Source organism: Rattus rattus, chromosome 1 (assembly GCF_011064425.1).
Source record: "Rattus rattus isolate New Zealand chromosome 1, Rrattus_CSIRO_v1, whole genome shotgun sequence".
Taxonomy (NCBI): Eukaryota; Metazoa; Chordata; class Mammalia; order Rodentia; family Muridae; genus Rattus; species Rattus rattus.
Genome location: NC_046154.1, coordinates 162,623,023 through 162,639,943, shown reverse-complemented (window position 1 = coordinate 162,639,943; position 16,921 = coordinate 162,623,023). Strand labels below are relative to the sequence as shown.

General features: G+C 45.4%; 1 protein-coding gene across 1 annotated transcript in view; it reads right to left on the bottom strand.

Annotated features, from left to right (window-relative positions):
• Bpifc (BPI fold containing family C) overlaps nucleotides 1–16,921 on the bottom strand; it is a 42,806-nt gene that overhangs the window by 6,671 nt on the left and 19,214 nt on the right. Inside the window, exons 7-11 of the mRNA XM_032890765.1 lie at nucleotides 15,182–15,273; nucleotides 13,286–13,462; nucleotides 11,485–11,538; nucleotides 9,911–10,081; nucleotides 9,055–9,122 (exon numbers count right to left, since the gene is read on the bottom strand). Of these exons, the coding sequence (XP_032746656.1) occupies nucleotides 9,055–9,122; nucleotides 9,911–10,081; nucleotides 11,485–11,538; nucleotides 13,286–13,462; nucleotides 15,182–15,273 (562 nt within the window). The remainder of the gene's footprint in view (nucleotides 1–9,054; nucleotides 9,123–9,910; nucleotides 10,082–11,484; nucleotides 11,539–13,285; nucleotides 13,463–15,181; nucleotides 15,274–16,921) is intronic.

The following is a 16,921-nucleotide window of genomic DNA, read 5'->3' as shown; positions in this document are numbered from 1 at the left end:
CAGCTTTCTTCTGAATCTGCCCATCTCTAGACTTGATCTTCTCCACTCCACCTTCTTTGCCACACCCAGGGTACGCTGTGGTATGGATCTGTCCGATGAAGACACATCCCTGACCAAAACTTTTTTTTTTTTTTGGTTCTTTTTTTTTCGGAGCTGGGGGCTGAACCCAGGGCCTTTCGCTTCCTAGGCAAGCGCTCTACCACTGAGCTAAATCCCCAACCCCTTGACCAAAACTTTTTAATGGCTCATAGTAAAGTTCAAGTTGGTTACACAGCACAAGAGACTTCCCTCTACCTTGCCTCCCATTTGCCTCTTCTGCATGGACTATAGATGCTTTTGAATCTTGAATTTTATCCTCATCGGCCTGGAACTATAAAATGAGATGCTGTTTTATCCACCAAGCATTACTGAGCTGAGGTTTAAAAAGGTACTGGCACCAAATGCATATCCAAAAGAAATGCATACCCCAAAATAACACATATTCACCTAAAATAACATTATTGCCTCCCACGTGCTTCAATTTAACTCCGTCCACAGTCAGATGCATTTTCTATATTACATTTAAATATATGTAATATACCTTAGGCCGGAGTCTCCAAACATTAGAGGGGCAGAGGAAGATCTTATACCTGAGAGAGATTTCCTTTCTTTACACATTTCATGATGTGTTGGATTTTCTCTTTCACTTGGGGTGTTTTCTGTTTTAGGACTGGGCCCCTTTTCTTTCTTTTTGATTGGCTAACCTTCACTTTTTTACAATTTATAATAGTTATTATTGTTACTATTTATTATTAAGTGTGTGTGTGTGTGTGTGTGTGTGTGTGTGTGTGTGTGTGTGTGTGTGTGTTTGGAGGTTGGAAGTCAGCTGGTCCTTCCACCATGAGTGGATTTCAGGGATTGAACTCAGGTTGTCAGGCTTGCTCCGAAAGCACTTCTACCTTCTAATCCATATTGCTGGCCTGGTCAGCTCTTTTGAGTACCTGCTACCTCTTCTGAGAATCTTTCTGTGACTGCAGTTAAAATACAGATTCTCATGGAGGCATCAACTGATTACCAGGTACCAGGTTTGAGATAGCTTTCAACCCACAAGTAATGCTGCAAACCTTAAATGTGGCACAGAGCAGAGGTGATGTCCCTGGCACTGATCTTGGAGGATCCATGGGGCATCTTAAAAGGCTCTGTTGAGGAAATGGGAGGAAGGTGCCCCCCCCACCCCCCGCCCGGAGCACGCTGTCTATTCTCATGTAGAAATCATGTGGGAGCACGGCCTTAAGTCTCCTTTCCTTCTTGACCAGTCAATGCGTGCGCGGCTGCCTCAGGAGCACTTGCACAAGAGCGCATGCCTGGGAAGCGCTTGAACTATACGCTGCCTTTTTCCTAGGGCCACCTTAATCACTTGGCGTGCTCACATCTTCCTTTCCTAGGGGATTCTTGTCTCTAGCTGCTGAAACCAAAACCACTGTCCTGGCTCTGAAAAAGACAATCCCAACTCAGACCACTAGGTGACGCCTGACTTCAGTTTTCGAACTATCTTCTATCTGGCTGCTACCTCGAGCAAACTCCTACTGTTGGGCCATAGAGTGGTTGAGAAGGAAGCGAGCAAGATCAAAGGGCCCTTCCTTGAAGACAAATAATACTCTCTCTTGGGCTAGGGGTGAGGCGCAGGGACGGAGCCCACTTAGTATGCCCATGGCGCAAGGTTCCATTCTTAGCAACACACATGCATGCAGGCACACAGAGAATACAGCCCACTTAAAAAGTTTTAGAGAAAGCGTATTACCTGTGTTGTAAACCAGAGTAAAACTGCAAACTCTTAAGCATAGTGAGAGGCCATCCGTGACCTGAGTCAATATGGTGAAATCGGTATAACAAAAGCCAAGAGGCAAGGTCAAATGCAGGGGTCCTCCGACGGGCGTCCCAAGGGAGACGAGGAAAGCCAGTCCTACTTACTACCCGATGCCCTCTGCCCTCCTGTTTCTATTTCAGTCTGTGACCGTAAACTTCTTAAGGGATGAGATCTAGTCTTAATGATTGTATCTCGGTGTTGAGTACACATCTCAGCACCCAGCATGGCTCAGTCGGATGTTTCTTGAGCACCTAACGTGTTAGTTCAGGGGGCGGTGCTAGAGATGACCGTGGGCACAATCGGACCGGCCAGAGTTCTCAGGGAGCCCACAGCCTGGTGGGAGGTCGGGAGCATTATCGACAAACAAAGTTTAACCACAAATCGGGATGAATGATCTGAAGGGAAGAAACGAGTCATCGAATCACATGACAGAGACACTTGACCTGGCTTGGTAGGTGCGGGGGAAAGTTCCCAAAGGAAGACTTCTTGAGCTGAACCAGGATGGGCAGAGTTGAAAAGGAAAACTGGAAGGCAGAGGGAAGGGGGCCTAGCAGAGGTCTTTTGAGGGAACAGAATCCCAGAGAGAGAGAGAGCACAGGAAAATGGTGCCGGAGAACCAGATGAGGCTGCCCACACTGGGTGACCCCCACCACGTGGAATTCAATCTTCACTCTAGAGGCTTTGAGGATGCAAGGGGCTGAGAGATGACAGGCCAAGAGCTTCCTAGGTGCTCATTCAATGCTCAGCCACCAGCTAGGGCCTGAAGAGTTTAAGTTCCCAGAGGATGATACAAAGGTGGTTCTTTTGTGGATTTACGTCCAATAAAGATGACCCAGGAATTCTAAAACTGTGTGAAAAGGGGGAGAAGTCAGTGGGGACTAGAAGGACGGACGTACAGACATGTGTGTACAGTGGGGAAAGGCAGTCCTGGGGCAAAACAAGTTGTCCTTTGAGGAAAACACGTCATACGCCTCTAGAATGATACTTTGAGTCCACTAATTGCAGACTAGATAGGGACCATTGTCCTTCTTACTGTTCTCTGGGCCAAGAACAGTACAAGGAACAAAATAGGTGCTTAAGAAATCATTACTGAACACACACACACACACACACACACACACACAGAGAGAGAGAGAGAGAGAGGAGAGAGAGAGAGAGAGAGAGAGAGAGAGAGAGAGAGAGAGAGATGGGTACAGAGTACTTGCTGGAATGGAATGGGGGTCCCTTTGAGGTTTAAGGCATTCTAAACAAAATTTTAGGAAGTCAGGGGAGCTGGGCTGCGGTTTGGAAACTAGGACGGATAGTTGAAGAGCTTTAGTGGTGCTCTCCCTAAGGCTTTGGGCTTCCCCCCTCTCTCTGACCCCTCCTTCCCCTTTTGCTATGCATCTGCTTCTGGGCTGACCTCCTAGCCGAGATCAAACAGCTTGGCTCTCTCAGCTGAGATTTACAGCTTGCCTGCTCCAGGGTTTTTCTTTTTAACTCTAATACAATTGCCCTTGAACTTAAAACCAAGCCAAGCAAACCACACACACACACACACACACACACACACACACACACACACACAAACCCAACGAGCTGTAGGTTTAACCTTTTTTTCCCCATGGAGAAATACCCACTAACAGGCAACAATTCTCCACTGTTTTAGTCTTAGTTCCTCCCTGGAAATTCTCCAGAGAAGAATCCATTCAGTTTCCTCCTTTACCAGAGTCCAAAGCATCCTTACAGTGGAAACTACAGACTCATTGTATCTGGATATGTGTTCAGATGGCTCATGGTGGGAAATATCTACCTGCCCCACCTCTGAGAAGAAGAGTTAATAATCAGCTGTACTTGTACTTTCTCACTATGTTGCTTGGGAGAAGCTGCAGGGCGTGTGTGTGTGTGTGTGTGTGTGTGTGTGTGTGTGTGCATGTATGTGAGTGTGAGAGTGTATGTGTGTGGGTGGGTGAGTGTGAGTGTGGGGTGGGTGAGTGTGAGTGTGTGAGAGTATGAGTGTGTGTGTGCGAGCATGTGTGTGAGTATGTGTACGTGTGTGAATGTGTGCAAGTGTGTGTGTGTAAATGTGTGTGAGTGTGTATAAGTATATATCAAAGTGTAAGTATGTGAGCGGGTGTGAGTGTGCATGTGTATGCATGTGTATGAGTGTGTGAGTCTGTGTGTGTGAGTGTGAGTGTGTATGAGTGTGCACGTGTGAGTGTGTGTGAGTGCACGTGTGTGAATGTGTGAGTGTGTGTATGAGTGTGAGTGTGCAGTTAAGTGTGTGAGTGTGTGTATGAGTGTGAGTGTATATGAGTGTGAGTGTGTGTGTGAGTGTGTGTGTGTGAGTGTGTGAGTGTGTGTGTGTCTGTGTGTGTGAGTGTGAGTGTGTATGAGTGTGTGTGAGTGTGTGTGTATGTGCATGCGTGTGTGTGAGTGTGTGTGTGTTGATCATGATAATAGGTATGGAATTTGGGAATGTCCCGAAATTTCATCATACAAAAGTAAAAAAATTGTTTTTGCTTTGTTTTGTTTTAAGTGAATCAACAGTAATGTACACTTGATTTCGTTAAGGTGCTTTTATGTATACATTATGTATGTACCCATCCCCGTGCGTGTGTGTGTGTGTGTGTGTACGTATGTATATACATGTGTGCTCATGTGTGAAGACCAGAGGTTAATGGTGGGTGTCTTCCTCAACCACTCCCAACTCTCAGTGACCCTGGGGCTCCCTGACTTTGCTAGGCTAGCTGAACAGGGAGTTTCAGGGGTCTGCCCGTCTGCCTTCTCTGCTCTGGGGTTACAGACATTGTCACAACGCCTGACCAGCTTTTTATGTGGGTTCTGGGGATACAAACTCCGATCCTCTCGTTTGTGCAGCAAACTGACTTAACTGACTGAGCCATCTCCTCAGGCCCGATGGACTGCCTCGAACTAACTTTACAAGTGATTGAGGGGTAGAATTAAGATATCTGAATGAAGACCAAGAAAGAGAGATTATCATTTAACTTGGCCTGTGAATCTACAAAGTACCTATTTTGTGCTAGCGATGCCTTCAAATACAATTCTGTTTGGCTCAAAGGGCTCCACGACAGAAGAGCAGGTATGTGTCTTGTGATGTAGGGGGCCTATTCTACAGCTTTTAAGGCCGTTCTGACTTGCCATGCATCTGGGGGACCCCATCTTAGGTGGTCAAGCTTGGATCCTGCAATGGGAAGAGAGAATGAACTGACTAGCAGCACCGGCTAGGCTTTGTGCCAGGGCCTTCATACCCATCATCCCACCTACTCATACGTCAGCCTGTACAGATGTAAGATGCTTTCCTTGTGTGTAAGATGTGTACACAAGTGTGATGCTTGTCTGACTAGAAAGCTGACACTCAAGTTAGAATAGCTTGTTTCACTTCACACACCCACTAAGTAACAGGCAGCATAAATGTCCAGAGACGCCTGACTCCAGACACCGAGTCTGGACTAGACATTCCCAGAGAGGTCAAGTTTATGATCAGTGTTCCTGGCTGTCCATTTCTTTCTTCCTTTTCTCTACTGGAACATCAGCGAGAGGGCTGGTATTGTCTCCATGAAGGACACTCTGTTCCATGCCTTTTCTTGTTGCCTTTCAATGCTTAGCAGTAAGAAACGATGAATTGTCGTTTTCGTTTTCGCGTGACACCGGGTTCATGGGTGTCCTGACTCAGACAGCTATATTTCCTAAGTCCCAGATCTAAGTGCTACTTTCTACACCTTAGCTCTTTCCTATGCCAAAGGCAAGATAACAATGTAATTAAACACCTGAGCCTCTGAAATAGGTTCCAGTTCTGGCCCAGCCATTGGACAGCTCTGTGACCTTGAGAGTAAGCTGTCTAAGCGCTGTGACCGCCAAGTCACCTCGGGGTGATAACTCAACCTACAAGAAAGTGACTGCACAAGAGCACGGTTGGATTTAAGTGACGTCATGTGCTGTCTGCATTGTCCGGACTTTGGTTCCTGGTCATTTAGGCTGTGTCGGGTGTGGGCCCCCTCTCATGGGCCTTCTTCTGTTACTGAGTTGCTCAGCTTGTTAAGCCATGTTTGGTGGGTAACCCTTGGGAGGCCTGCTCTTCATATAAGATATTCAATATCTTCAGACAAACGGAAGGAGGGGCCATCTGATCCCATGACAGATGGTTGTGAGCCACCATGTGGTCGCTGGGAATTGAACTCAGGACCTCTGGAAGAACAATCAGTGAGTGCTCTTAACCACTGAGCCATCTCTCCAGCCTTGTTTTGTTTTGTTTTGTTCCCTTGTTAAGGGAACTGGAAGAGTGGGTCTGGGGGGAGAGAGGAGGTGGTGGAGGCAGGGAACTGGGAGGGGAGGAGGGAGAGGAAATTGTAGTCAGATGTAATTTATGAGAGAAGAAGAAAAGTAAAGTAAAGAGGGTGTCGTGCTGGGACCGGGTAGAACTTAAAGCTCAACAACAAAGAGGAACAGAGGGTGTCTCCCAAAGCCCCTGCCTGGTGTGAGACAGGGGAGTGACAACTTCTCTCAATAGGGAGAATCTTGAAGTGACCTTGTAGCGGGTAAAGGGGAGGCTGAGGTTTAGAATACTTGTTTAACAGGTTAAGGAACTTGCCTGAGACTACCCAGCTGACAAATGTCAGTGCTGGGACCCGAACCCAGCTAGGCATGCTCTCTAACTCACCGGAATCCCACTCCGTGAGGTTGCCTTGAGTTTCTGCATCTCATATCCACACTACCAAAGCCAAGCAGCTCAGCCAGGGGTTGGTTAGAAGGCCATGGCAGGCTGGGAGTTTATTCGGAGACACTGTATTACTGCCTGGTTCTCCTCCTTTGATGTCTGTCTCATGGTTCTCCACCCATGCCCTTCCTGATGACTCTCTGTGACATCAGCCAAATACCAAACCAGCTCAGCCTGAAAGGTCCAGCTGGGAGCCCCAGCGTGGAGGAGTTGGCTTGGGAATGATGCAGAAGGCGGGGCTGCTGCTCCCATCCCCAAGGATAAGACTGCCTTTCAGCCCAGCCTGGGCAACTTTGCTAAGTGCTACTCCCTGGCTCTTTGCCCAAGTGAGGCAAACCTTGCCCACCCACAAACCTTGCCCAAAGCCGGCTCAGTGCCTGAGTTTAATACAGCATCGTCTGTAGGAGTCACCTTCAGATTCCTTCAGTTTCTACTCTGACACTACTCATAACTTTTTAAACCTTGTATGTGCATGTGTGTATGCATGCCCTGCGTGTGTGTGTGTGTGTGTGTGTGTGTGTGTGTGTGTGTGATGTGCTCATCTGTGTGTGCTCCTGTGAAAGCCAGAGTTCTCAGTCAGATGTCTTCCTCCATCACTCTGTATTTGTTTGTTTATTTGTTTGTTTGTGACAAGGTGTCCCACTGACCTTGAGGCTCATTGTTTCAACTAGTTTGGCTGGCCAGGAAGCTCCCAGGATCTGCTTGTTTCTGCCCCTCAGCACTGGGATTAAACATGACACCACCATGCCCAAATGCTGTTCCTTTAAGATCTTTGAATGCATTCTCCTCGGTCCCTAAGTTTGCTGAACTCCAGATATCCTATCTTTGAACCCTTCTGGAAAGTCAGTAGTGCTTAGAGGGCAAGTTTGAGTAACATCCCAAGAACACTTGTCTGTGTGACTCTATTCTACAGTACCCTTTAAAACTAGATTCTTCTTCTTGTAAAACAGTATAGTATAATGAATATTTTTTATGAAAAACTTTAATCTTCCAATCCCATACTCTTTTTTTTTTTTTTTTTTTTGGTTCTTTTTTTTTGGAGCTGGGGACCGAACCCAGGGCCTTGCGCTTCCCTAGGCAAGCGCTCTGCCACTGAGCTAAATCCCAACCCCCAATCCCATACTCTTAGACCCTGATGTTTTTGAGGGGGTGATGGCTGATCTAGTTTACTGCCTAGGTGCGAAGCTTTTCACTGCACAACTGGTTATCATCTTGATGCAGTTTTCTATTCCTTTCTACTTAACATGACTTTATTGAAAGAGGTAGGAAGGTGGGCCACCTTTCTCCTGCTAGTTATTTGGTTCTTTTCTGTTTTTATTACCTCTTATTCTTCCATTAGTTTATCCTGGGTCAGTTCATCTTTCTGTAAACTCTCCCCTTGGGTAGTTTGGGTTCATGACTTCCGTGATCACAGACTTTGAAGGTGGCGTGCAGTGAGTGATCTGAATGTAGAAACTGTTCATGCCCCTTCATACCTTATCACCTCCCCTGAGACTAGCTAGGTTATGGGCCAAGATCCTGCTAAAGTCTGCATTCTAGTAATAGAACCCAGATGTTAGAGTTCGAGGGGTACTGGATCAGTCCGGTTCTACTATGCTACACATAAGGAAACTGAGACTTGAAGTAGAAGTGGTTAATAGACTTGTGCTGGTTAGTTTTCTGCCACCTTGACACAAGCCATCGTTATCTGAGAGGAAGGGACCTAACTGTAAATGCCTCTGTAAGATCAGGCCCTTGGCAAACCCGTAGAGTGTGATTGATGTAGTGATTGATAGAGGTGGGACCACACCATTTTTGGTGGTACCACCCTGGCTGGTGGGCCTGGGTTCTGCAAGAAAGTAGGCTGAACAAGTCGTGAGGAGCAAGCAAGTAAGCAACACTCCTCCATGGCCTCTGCATTAGCCCCCTGCCTCCTAGTTCCTGTCCAGTTTGAGTTCCTGGCTAAGCTTCCTTCAATGGGAATGTAACTTAGGCCAAATAAACCCTTTCCCTCCCAAATTGCTTTTGGTCATGGTGTTTGCTCACGGCAATGCTAACCCTTACTAAGGCAAGACTTGACCATGGCCATGAGGTCAATGAGGGGTTTTGAAACCTGGTCCCTTAATCTCTGAAGATGTATACTGCACCCAAATATTCTCATGAACCCCCTTTCTTGCAATATCCCCATTTAATATACCCTCTCTTGAGTCACCTAGAGGAACTTTAGTCATCACCAGAATGGATGCTGATAGTGTGATCTTTACAATGACCTTGTCCCTATTTTATCTTACCATTGCTCACATGGGAAGAAAGGAGAAAAAAGAGAAGTGCGATTTTCTTTTACCGAGTTCAACCTTTGCACTCATCTGTCCTGTTAGAGATAGGGCACTGAACTGACTCACAGTCCCACAGTGGTAAAAGCAATTTGTTTTCTCAATGGTCCCTTTGTCTTTGGGGAATGTTCTCTAATTTGTTACCGAGGTTTCCAGCAAGTCAAACCGATTCATCTTACCTGTTCAAAGATAAGGAGCAGATCAGTTTTTGTCCCAAAATAGCCAGGCCAACATTGGTACTAGCAACCTAAAGATGAGAAAGCCCTTGTTAATGAGGTGAGTAGCTGCCCATTTAGACCACAACTATAATCTCCCATGGTGGAGACATCATAGGCTCAAAGTTTCCTCTTACTCGACGGATGTCGGCAAGAATTATCTTTACATCTGGGCAGCATGCATGCGAGTATAAATAGCATTTGAAAGGATTTGAAAGGAGGAATGAAGAGAGTTCAAGGCCATTTTGGGCTACATGGGAGGTTCTGCCTCAAAGCCAAACAAATAAGTGGCTCTGGAAATACTGTCTTGCAGGGAGAGAAGCTAAGTGTAAAGGTTTATTCTTTGAGGATTTCTTTTCAATTAGTCTTTGGTGGTGCTGTGGATTAAACCCAGGACGTTGCACACGCTAGGTGAGCATCTCATGATGAGCTACAGCCCCAGCGCCCTCTTTAATTCCGCCTTTTCCAAACGGCTCTTCTCATTCGTGTGTGCAATTTTGCTTACCATCAAGGTACTGCTTTCACCTTTAATTGGTCAGGAAATCTCGATTACAGCTTTCTAATGTACATGGAAGCGAACACGGGACGTAGAAATAGGTGAGATGTTTTACACACAGGTTCATGAGCTCTTCTGTCTCCATAGATGGCCACTTCCATCTATGGGTTGGCGGGTCTGTTTTTAGACAGCTCATTATCTACTCTATCCTCACTCTTAATTATGAGTCCCTTTACTTCAAACATCAAGAGACTGCTGGCCAAAGGTTCACAGCAGAAACAGGACTGATGCCCAGAGGCTGCCCTCCTGTATCCCTGAACTCACGAAGTCCATGGAGACGATGGGTTGGATGGTAGAGTTCTCCGGTTGAGTGAGCATGATGACAGCGGCAGGGAGCTCCAGGCTGAAATTGTTTGGGTGTAAGTTGACCACAGGAGGCCCTGTGGCCATGATCTGCAGCATGAATGGCTGGGACAAGATGTAGATCCCCGCAATCTGTTCCATTCAGGGAGAGAAACAAAGATGGAGAGTCAGGAGCTGATGAGGGGAAACCGCAAACCTGGGGTGACTTGTGCTAAGTGAATCTTGCATTGTTCAGTTATAAGAGAAAATACCTCTTATCATCTCTTATCTACTGTTCACAAAACTTTAAATAAACTTTAAATAAAACTTTAAATAGTGCTGGTTGATTTTTTATCTATTTGTCTATCTATCTATCTATCTATCTATCTATCTATCTACCTACCTACCTACCTACCTACCTACCTACCTACCTACCTACCTGTCCATCCATCCACCCATCATCTATCTATCTACCTATCATCTATCATTTCTCGGTGTAGTCTGTCCTGGAACTCACTTTGTAGACCAGGCTGGCCTCGAACTCACAGAGGTTCTCCTGCCTCTGTCTCCTGAGTGCTGGGATTGAAGGCATGTGCCACCACCTCGGGGCAATAGTGCTGTATTACAATGGAGCATGAGCTGAGAAGAAGCTAAGTGCTTTTCTCATAGTTCTCACAGAGTAAATTGTAGAACTGAGGTTCATCCCAAGATCTGTCTACCCTGAGTGCCTTTCTCTGAAGCATCTCGGACTTTCCAGATGAATTGAAGCCTGTAGGTCCATTACGTATGATACCTGGGGCGCTATGAAGGAGTAATAGTAAGAGTTGTTTACTAAAGACATTTGTAATCCTGGTACTTGAAATGCTGACACAGGAGGATCAAAAATTAAAGACTAGGGGTTGGGGATTTAGCTCAGTGGCAGAGCGCTTGCCTAGGAAGCGCAAGGCCCTGGGTTCGGTCCCCAGCTCCGGGAAAAAAAAAAAAAATTAAAGACTAGCCTGGGTTAAATATTGAACTGAATTAGCACGGATTATTAGTGAGACCTTGCTGATAAATAAATTAATTAATCAATAATAAATGAATGAAGTAATTTAAGGATTAAATACTGTATTCAAACTAGTCATTTCTATATTTAAATGAATTATTTTAAGGGTGATGGTATTTTTGTGGATTGGTTATTTTATAAATTTACAATGCTTTAGTTGTATTTTATGCATAAAATATTTCTGGATATTTGATTTGACCAAGTATGGTCGTTTACACCTATGATACCAGTATATGGGAGGCTGAGGCAGGGAGAATCGCAAGTTTACCCAAGTTACATATTAAGACATTGTCAAGAAATGAAGAAAGGGGAGCAGAAAGGGAGAGAAAGAGAAGGAAGAGAAGAGAAGCAGGAAAAGGAAGAGAGAATGGAAAAGAAAAAATAATAGAAAGGTGAATTGACCCGTGCCTGGATCAGAAGAGAACGCGGAGAATCCAAGAGTCTCTGAGAAGTGACTTCAGTGACAACATATGCACCACTGAGCACTGAGGAGCAAACCTCAGGCACTCACCTTGGAGAGCACGCTGCCAATTCCTTGAGCGTTTTGATTGAAATAGTTGGAAATCTAAGACAGAAACAAAAGTGCTACGTAAGTGCAGTGAACTGGGCTGACTCGGGGTAAGGGTAGAGTCCTCGCTAATGTGAACTGTGAAGACACAGCGCCCCAAAGGTTATTTCATAGCTCAACCTTAGGAAATCTGAGACCCAGAAAAGGCCAGAGACTTGCCCAAAGTCACATTCCTTTTGAGAAATCCCCTCTTCACTGGAGAGCACTGTGTCCTACGTGCACAATCTGTATACAAACATTCTACAGTTATTGTTATCACTTTCAAAGATTCCCCAAGGCTCAAGGTGCTTAAGTAATTTACCTGGTAAGCATTTCTTTCAAGGCTAAGGCGCCTGGTGCTGCTGTCCTCACCACAGTGAACATAAGGTTTACAGCAGTGTATATGATTACAATGCACAGAAAGGACAGATTTAAAATGGGTATTTTTTGTTGACTAGTCAGAGAAGGGTGTTGTTGTGTGGGGGTTTGAATAGCTTTGGCCCCCCCCAGATTCATGTGTTTAAGTGTTTGGCCCTAGGGTAGTGGCACTATTAGGTGTGGCCTTGCTGGAGTGGGTGTGGCCTTTTTTGAGGAAGTATGTTACTGTGGGGTTAGGCTTTGAGGTTTCCTAAGCTCAAGTTCCACCCAGTGTGGAATTTCAGTCTCCTGCTGCCTGAGCATGGAGATGTAGAACTCTAGGCTTCTCCAGCATCTTGTCTGCCTGGATGCCACCATGTTCCTGCCTTGATGATAATGGACTGAACCCCTGAACCTGTAAGCCAGCCCTAATTAAGCACTGTCCATTACAAGAGTTGTCTTGCTCATGGTGTTTCTCTTCACAGCAATGAAACCCTAACTGAGACATTGTGATAAAGAGAGAGGCACATGGCAGAGAGAATCAATGAGGATCAAGCATTACTGCTTGATGGTATAAATAAGTTGTGATAACTAATAAGAAATCCTTATACTGGCAGAATGTAAGGAGATGATGATGGTGGTGGTGGTGATGATGGTGGTGGTGGTGATGATGGTGGTGGTGATGGTGAAGATGGTGGTGGTGGTGATGGTGGTGGTGATGGTGGTGGTGGTGGTGGTGGTGGTGGTGATGGTGGTGGTGGTGGTGGTGGTGGTGGTGGTGGTGGTGGTGGTGGTGGTGGTGGTGGTGGTGGTGGTGATGGTGGTGGTGGTGGTGGTGGTGGTGGTGGTGGTGGTGGTGGTGGTGGTGGTGGTGGGGGTGATGGTGGTGGTGATGAGATGGTGGTGCTGGTGATGGTGGTGGTGGTGATGGTGGTGGTGGTGGTGATGGTGGTGGTGGTGGTGATGGTGGTGGTGGTGGTGGTGGTGGTGGTGGTGGTGGTGATGGTGGTGGAGGTGGTGGTGGTAGTGATGGTGAAGATGGTGGTGTTGGTGTTGGTGATGGTGGTGTTGGTGATGGTGGTGGTGGTGATTGTGACGATGCTGGTGGTGATAATGGTGAAGATGGTGATGGTGGTGGTGGTGATGGTGGTGGTGATGATGATGATGGTGGTGATGGTGGTGGAGGTGGTGGTGGTGGTGATGGTGAAGATGGTGGTGTTGGTGTTGGTGATAGTGGTGTTGGTGATGGTGGTGGTGGTGATTGTGAAGATGCTGGTGGTGATAATGGTGAAGATGGTGATGGTGGTGGTGGTGGTGATGATCACACACACACACACACACACACACACACACACACACACACGGTTAAAGATGATGGCCACAACCACCATTCCAAGGCTTTACTCACCTCCCTGGTGGACAGCACGGTACCAAGGGCCCCAGATACAAAGTGAGCAAATGATGCAGATTTGAAGAAGTACTCAGAGACGCCAATGTAGAGCATGGAATCTCTGCTCTCTGGGAGCTCGAAGGGAGCTGGTGTGAAGGGAGGGTCAGCAAGGCTTTCCAGTGGGTAGAACGCACCCTGTGGGAGGCAGAAAGGAAATCCACCTATCAGGCGAAAGCACAAGTATTGCAGACAAAGAAACGGGGACCTCTCAAGTCAGGACAAAGAAAATCCCAGAAGCTTCTCAGAAAAGGATGAGACCATGACAAGGTCTTTAAGCTCCTTGGCTAATAGCTTTGCTTTAAAACTCTCGGCTTAAAAAATAAAAAGAGATCTATTTTAAATTATGTGTACGTGTGTTTTGTATGTGCGTGTGAGTGTAGGTGCCCTTAAAGGCATTGGATCTCCTGGAACTGGAGTTATGAGCCAGCTGATGTGGGTGCTGGGACTAGAACTCATGTCCTCTGGAAGAGCAGTGTACTCACTCAGCAGCTGAGCCATCTCTCCAGGCCCAGAGCTCAGGAGACTTTAGAGAATATCTATGACTCTCTATTAACCCTAGGGATGCTCCTAGCTGAAGCTTTCTAAGATAAAGGGGGAGGTGCTGTCAGTCGAGGTGTACGTCCGTATAGCTTATGTACTAGCCTTCCAGATGACTAGCTCTAGACCTTTAGAATATGTCACTGCTGGATAACTAGGGAGCCACAGAAGTACTCAGGAGGGACAGGGACTCTGAGTGGCTTAATGAGGCATTTTGGAGACATGCTCAATCCTGGTCTGATTAGGTCTTGGGCATTATTTAAATACACTATCTCGAACAGCCCTTAACTGATTTTAAAGACTGTGAATGAAGGAAATATCAACAAATTTTTATTCCAAAACCTGTAGTGTATCAGGTATAGTGGCATATGTCTTTAATGCCGGGATTTGGGAGGCAGAGACAGACAGAGGTCTATGAATCTGGGTCTAGCCTGGTCTACGCAGTGAATTTCAGGATAACCAGAGGTAGGTACATAGTGAGACCCTGTTTCAGAAAAAAGACTGTTTATAGAAAAAAGATATAAACTTGGATAAGACTGAACACAAACACAATGGTGCTTTCCCAGGACCAGTAACCACCATTTTTATATAATTATGATTTCCATAGAGAGCCTCAGAGAAAGCTGCTACTTTGTACAATCCACTGATGTGTTAAATTCCTCACATGTACATGAGAATGTGGAGTGTTCGTTTGCATTTGTGGGTGCATGTACATGTGTGTACATGCGTGTGTGTTCTCTCGCTGTGTGTGGGTTGTATGTGTGCATGTTTGTGTAGTTCAGAGGTTGATGTTGAATGTCTTCCTAAGTCAATCTCCAGCTTATATTTTGAGTCAGGGTCTCTCGGTGAACCCAGAGCTTGAGGATTCACCCGATGGCTGGCCAGCAAACCTTAGGGAGCGTTTCATTGCTGCCTCGTGTGTCCCGCCTTGCCTGTCCTTTTTCACATGGGCCTTAGGAGACTCAGCCTAGGTCCTCAGGCTTGTGTAGGGAGTATGTTCCCAACTGAGCATCTCCTCAGCACCCCCTGATGCACTGGGTTCTAATAAATGCCGGTCATTCTTCCTGCAGGCTCCTAGCCTTGAATCTTCTCCCGGAGGGAAGAGGCAAAAATGCCTTGATATTTCTCACCAAGAAGATAGACATAAAAAACAGTCACCAAGAAAGGGTGGTCAGGAGAGCTCACGTGTGTAGATGTGCGGCAGGTGCTATAGGAAATGAAAATGCTCGAAGAGCGTGCTCGTGCTTTTTCTTCTGTACATAACCCATCCTCTCAATGTTCACCATAGCCGGCTGGGTGCTCTAGACCAATAGTTACCTTCAAATGAAAGTCAAGGTGGTTCTCGGTGACTTCTGGAGGACTGATCAGAGAACAATCCAGCACAGTGTAGTTGTCAATCTTGGTTAAAACTAAATGACCAAGAAAAAGAAAAAGAAAAGAAAAGAACATTTATTCTCATTAAAAGCCTGACCTATGAATGATGTTTGCAACACCAATTCTCCTGCTTCATAAGAAACCATTTGAAAACTCAGGAAGAAGAGGTAAGTCAAAAGAAAAAATAAGTATTTATCTTCAACTATCGGGGAAACATTAGCAAAATTTTGACACACCTTTTTATTATGAACGTGTTCATGAAACATTCACATGCAATGCCTGTGATTCCGTTTTAATTTTTAAAACATTATTATTATTATATTATTGTTGTTGTTGTGTGTGATGTGTGTGACTGTTGTTGTGTGTGATGTGTGTGACTGTTGTTGTGTGTAATGTGTGTGACTGTTGTGTGTGATGTGTGACTGTTGTTGTGTGTGACGTGTGTGACTGTTGTTGTGTGTGGTGTGTGTGACTGTGCCTGCACACATATTACAGTGCTTGTGTGGAGGTCAGAGGACAACTTTGGGGACAGATTTTCCTCTCCATTTTTCATATGGTTTTTGGGGATTGTGTGGCAAACATTTTCCCCCACTGAGCCACCTCACTAGCCCACATGGTTCTATTTTATATTTTTGACATTGATTAATTAATTGTATATATATATAAATGTGTTTGATAGTCAGAAGACAACTTGTCTGAGTACACACACACACACACACCACTACCACCACCAAAATAACAGGAATCAACTATTATTGGTCATTGATATCTCTCAATACCAATGGTCTCAATTCCCTAATAAAAATGTAAAGACTAACAGAATGGATGTGAAAATAGGACCCCTCCTTCTTCTCTATTCAAGAAATATACCTCAACATTAAGGATGGACATAACCTCAGAGTAAAGGGCTGGAAAAAGATATGTCAAGCAAATGGATCCAAGAGGCAAACTGATGTAATCATTTTAATATCTAACAAAATAGACTTCAGACCAAAACTAACCAAGTCTGGTAAGTGTTGGTGTACACTGTTAATCCTAGCACTTGGGAGGCAGAGGCAGGAAGATCTCTGTGAGTTTCAGGCCAGCCTGGTCTACAGGGTGAGTTACAAAGTAGCCAGGGTTACACACACACAAAAAAAAAATCCTACCTTGAAAAAGCAACAACAACAATAAAAAAACTAATCAAAAGAGATGGGGAAGGATGCTCTCATACTCATCAAAGGAGAAATCCACCAAGATGACATTTTAATTCTTAACATTTATGCCTCAAACACAAAGGCACCCAAGTTTGTAAAAGAGAAACCACTTCAGCTTAAATCACATATTCACCCTTATACATGGATAGTGGGAGACTTCACTACCACACTCTTACCTATTGGCAGGTCATCCAGACAAAAACTAAATAGAGGAATGCGGGATCTCAGAGATATTATAATTCAAATGGACCCAACAGCTATAGACAGAACATTTCACCAAAACAAAAACGAATATATCTACTACTCAGTACCTCATGGAACTTTCTCAAAAAAAGACTGGCTGCATACTTGGACACAAGTCTCACTCAGTAGATGCAAGAAAACTGAAGTAACTCCATACATCCTATGGGACTACCATGGGTTAAAGTTGGATGTCAACAACAACAGAGACAACAGGAAGCTTACAGACTCATGGAAATGGAACAAC